Source organism: Pinus tabuliformis, chromosome 7 (assembly GCF_031772625.1).
Source record: "Pinus tabuliformis cultivar Carrire ecotype Pingquan chromosome 7, CPIR1, whole genome shotgun sequence".
Classification (NCBI taxonomy): Eukaryota; Viridiplantae; Streptophyta; class Pinopsida; order Pinales; family Pinaceae; genus Pinus; species Pinus tabuliformis.
Genome location: NC_142293.1, coordinates 613,207,561 through 613,210,970, shown reverse-complemented (window position 1 = coordinate 613,210,970; position 3,410 = coordinate 613,207,561). Strand labels below are relative to the sequence as shown.

The 3,410-nt window shown below is 39.7% G+C and overlaps 1 protein-coding gene across 1 annotated transcript; it reads right to left on the bottom strand.

The window, feature by feature from the left end:
• Positions 1–569: 569 nt before the first annotated feature.
• LOC149248924 (tryptophan aminotransferase-related protein 4-like) lies at positions 570–3,020 on the bottom strand. Its single transcript, XM_089456137.1, has 5 exons — positions 2,514–3,020; positions 2,110–2,401; positions 1,715–2,016; positions 1,210–1,532; positions 570–933 (listed from the first exon to the last, which is right to left on the bottom strand). Exons 1-5 carry the CDS (start codon positions 2,927–2,929, stop codon positions 713–715), a joined length of 1,554 nt encoding a protein of 517 aa, XP_089312263.1. The 5' UTR covers positions 2,930–3,020; the 3' UTR covers positions 570–712.
• Positions 3,021–3,410: the final 390 nt, after the last annotated feature.

Below are 3,410 nucleotides of genomic sequence, written 5' to 3'. Positions count from 1 at the left end.
TAAAATTAACTTAGTTATAATTTTATTTTAAATTATTATTATTAATTATAAGATATGAGTAATTTATATTTAAAAAAAATACAATTATATAACAGAAAAAAGACAACAACAATAACTTTTGTGTACATGTTTTTTTCAATAAATTTAAAAAATAAACATATCTAAAGATAAATCTCATATTGAAAAAATAAACATATCTAAAGATAAATCTCAATATTCCGTTTTCATTTATAACAGAAATATTTTATTATTTATTTTGAATACTATTAAAATATTCCACAAATTAAATAAATTTAAAATTCATATTCAAAAATAAATACGAAAATAAATACACAAATTGTTTAATCTATTTTAAAAGAAAGGTTAACAGTGTTTCCAACACTGGATTCCACACAAACAAGACCAACCATTTCACAGTTTCGTTATCTTGGGTGATACACTTTTTCACGGGCCCATTTGATTGGTTTGAACTGTACGGACCGCCTTGAAAGTTTAGTAAATGGATTTAAAAGACTACACACAACTCATAATTTTATCACATCGAATGTTTTTTACAATAATTTCCTTTGTACTCTAGACGCAGTTCTTAGGAAATGCTTATTCTGGGTGAAGTTCTTAAAAAGAGAGAGGGCAGAGTCAAAACAGATAGCAGTCGCTGAATCCCATTGTACCTTACAACTATACCAACACCCTGATTCTCGCTCCTCTCGGCTCAAGTAGTGGTGAAGCTGACAGTAGAATTTCGATATGAAACAAGGGCCTGCAGGCGACGTTCTAACAATGCGAAGGTGTCGTCTCTTTTGATTAAGCTCAATCGGACATACCGTTTCTGTCCTTCAAACACTTTGCCTCTTCGCCCCACAATCCCTCCACTCTTCATCACTGCTGTGCAGTCCTCATCTTCTTCTCTCTCGCATTTCACCCACGCGTACGCTGAACAAACAAACATAAAATACCACACAAATAACAACAGTGCCCTTGGGATTTCAAGAGTAGAACAAAATCTTTATATCAAAGAAACCCTCGGGATTTCAAGAATAGAACAACATATGTATATCAAGGGAAAAAACGTATCATGTTTCGGAGTTTTTGCTTAGAATGTTGCGAAACAATTTTAATTCAAACTCGTAATTTCAGGTAAAAAATATGGGTTAAAAAACTAAAAAAAAACTCCAGAAAGTTACACTATTGGCCCAAAAAAATCCCAACCTGGCGAAGGCCCCGTGACCGTCCGGAAAAAACTGCAATAGTCGGAGGTCAGATTCTGAAGCGAGAAACGTTGGGAGCCGCTGAAGATCTTTTCCAATCTTTGCCATCGGCCTCGCATAATATCGTAAGCGTAGTGGAAAAGAAGCGTCTGTTTCCTCGATTCATCTGCCTTCCCCTCTTTCAATTTGCCTTGATAACCAGCAATTACTGTTTTCAGTAACGTAGTCGCCCTTAGCTGCGTGTCATGTGATACCCCAATCGTATTCCCATCTACATATTCTGCCATCTTCCGGTAAACATCAAAGTCTTTCACAATAGCCCATCTGCGCGCAGATAATAAACCTCTCACAGAGTGAATTTAAATAGGTGCAGTTTAAGATGAAATGAGTTTTGCGGTGCGAATTCTTTACCCGTTTAAGATAATCAATATTCTTTACCCGTTTTAAATATAATCAAAAGCCTGATCAATGTCAAAAAGTCAATGAAAACAATGAGCAATTAGTACCCCATTCTGCTGCCTGCATGTCCTGTGACCTTGGAGAGGGTGAAGAGCATCACGTCCTCGTTAACTGGTTCAGTGATGGCAGTGAAGTGAGGCCAATAGTAGGCATGATCATAAACAGTCCTCACGTTTTGTCCCTCCAACACGCCTTCTTGAAAAAAACCGGTGGGATTGTTTGGAGACGCTACAATCTCTACAAATCTGGTGGTGGAATGGAGGGCTTTGGAACTTTGTGCCCATGTCCTAGCGTCTCCCGCCCAAATAGAGTCTACAGAGTCAAACATTTGAGTCTGGGTTCTGTACGGCTGCAGCAAACCAAATTAACCGAATATTAATCCATGGATCTCAGATTATCTACTGAAACAACTTGAGAAGACTCAAGGATTTCCTGAGCATACTCCGTAATAGGGCACAGCTGCGACTACTTGTGCAGGATGCTGAGCATCTTGATGCCTGGGAGAAAGGCTGTAAACTGCAGCGTTGATAAGCTGTGTAGAGCCAGTTCCGATCACAATATACCTCCCCTCTGTCACCGCGTTTCCCACTAACGCATGGATTCCACGAATTTGAGTCTCCAACTCGGGGGTCGGTGCTGTCAAACCATAGCCCATCCGATACCACCCAGGTAGCACTGTTGCGCTGGCTTCCGCATTCCCAGTCCAGAAGGGTTCTAGAAACAGAGGATCCCCACTACAGTACAATTCTCAATTTACCCTATCGTCAGATTATTAAACGCCTTAAATTTCATAAACCAGAGCTGGAAATTGAATTCCTTTGTTAAATCAGAACGATTGAAGCTCACCTGTCGACATCTGCAACGCAATCAGCAACCATTTGGGAACAATCGGGTCCTGTGTAGCACTCGTTACATTCGCAGTTAAATGTCTTTTCCCCGTCATCTGTCGCAATATTTACCGTATCAACGAAGACAAATCCATGACCGGAACAATGATACCCTGCTGCTGCCTCTGCTTCCTCTGCGGCATGCCTACTCCATGTCAGTGCCTGCAAATTATTATCACTAACGCCGTCTACGATTCCTGCATCTCGATGTGCTGCCTGGTGCCAGAACGAACGGGTCAGAAATAGCAGATTTAACAGAAGAGAAGAGACTAACAACACATCCTCCAGCCTGGACCTTAATCGGCCATTATAATATCTATCGATCGGATGATCAGTGTCTGAATTAAGCAAGAATTGTTTTTGTTGATGGTCCATCTTGAGGATTTCAGTCCTGTGAACGATTGTTGAAAGGGCTCCTCTGGTCTGAGATTCCTTCGGCTTGGAGTTGGAACTTAAAGCTCCTCTGTGTAGAGAATCCCTGGGCCTACGGGGTGGAATCTTTTCACCGCTTGATGTAACGAAACGGATTCTTACCGCTCATACGCTCGGCCAACTCATTTCCAATTGAAACACTCAAATTACATGAAAATAATTAATATTATTTTGTATTAATGAAGAAATGGTTACATAGTTGTAACCATTTCTCTTTAGTTTAGGATTTGTTCCTAGAGTTTAGGATTGTGGTTGCAACTTCCTGATTTCCAGAGTTGTATTTAATGATTTAATCTTTTCATTGATGAAAATAGAGTGTAGAGAGTGATCTATGTTTTGTGAGGGTAGTCTCCAGGTGCAGGCTACACCGGTGAGTTACATCTCCTTCCTTTCAATTCTGTTCACATTTTATCTAATTGACCCT

What these genes read in the sequence shown, in the direction of transcription:
- LOC149248924 (XM_089456137.1), bottom strand. Translation starts at nt 2,929, where the DNA reads ATGGACCATCAACAAAAACAATTCTTGCTTAATTCAGACACTGATCAT. An exon ending in TGCGTTGCAGATGTCGACAG is followed by an intron (nt 2,402 to 2,513) that starts GTGAGCTTCAAT and finishes ATTGTACTGTAG; the next exon opens with TGGGGATCCTCTGTTTCTAG. An exon ending in GGTCACGGGGCCTTCGCCAG is followed by an intron (nt 934 to 1,209) that starts GTTGGGATTTTT and finishes TTGTTTGTTCAG; the next exon opens with CGTACGCGTGGGTGAAATGC.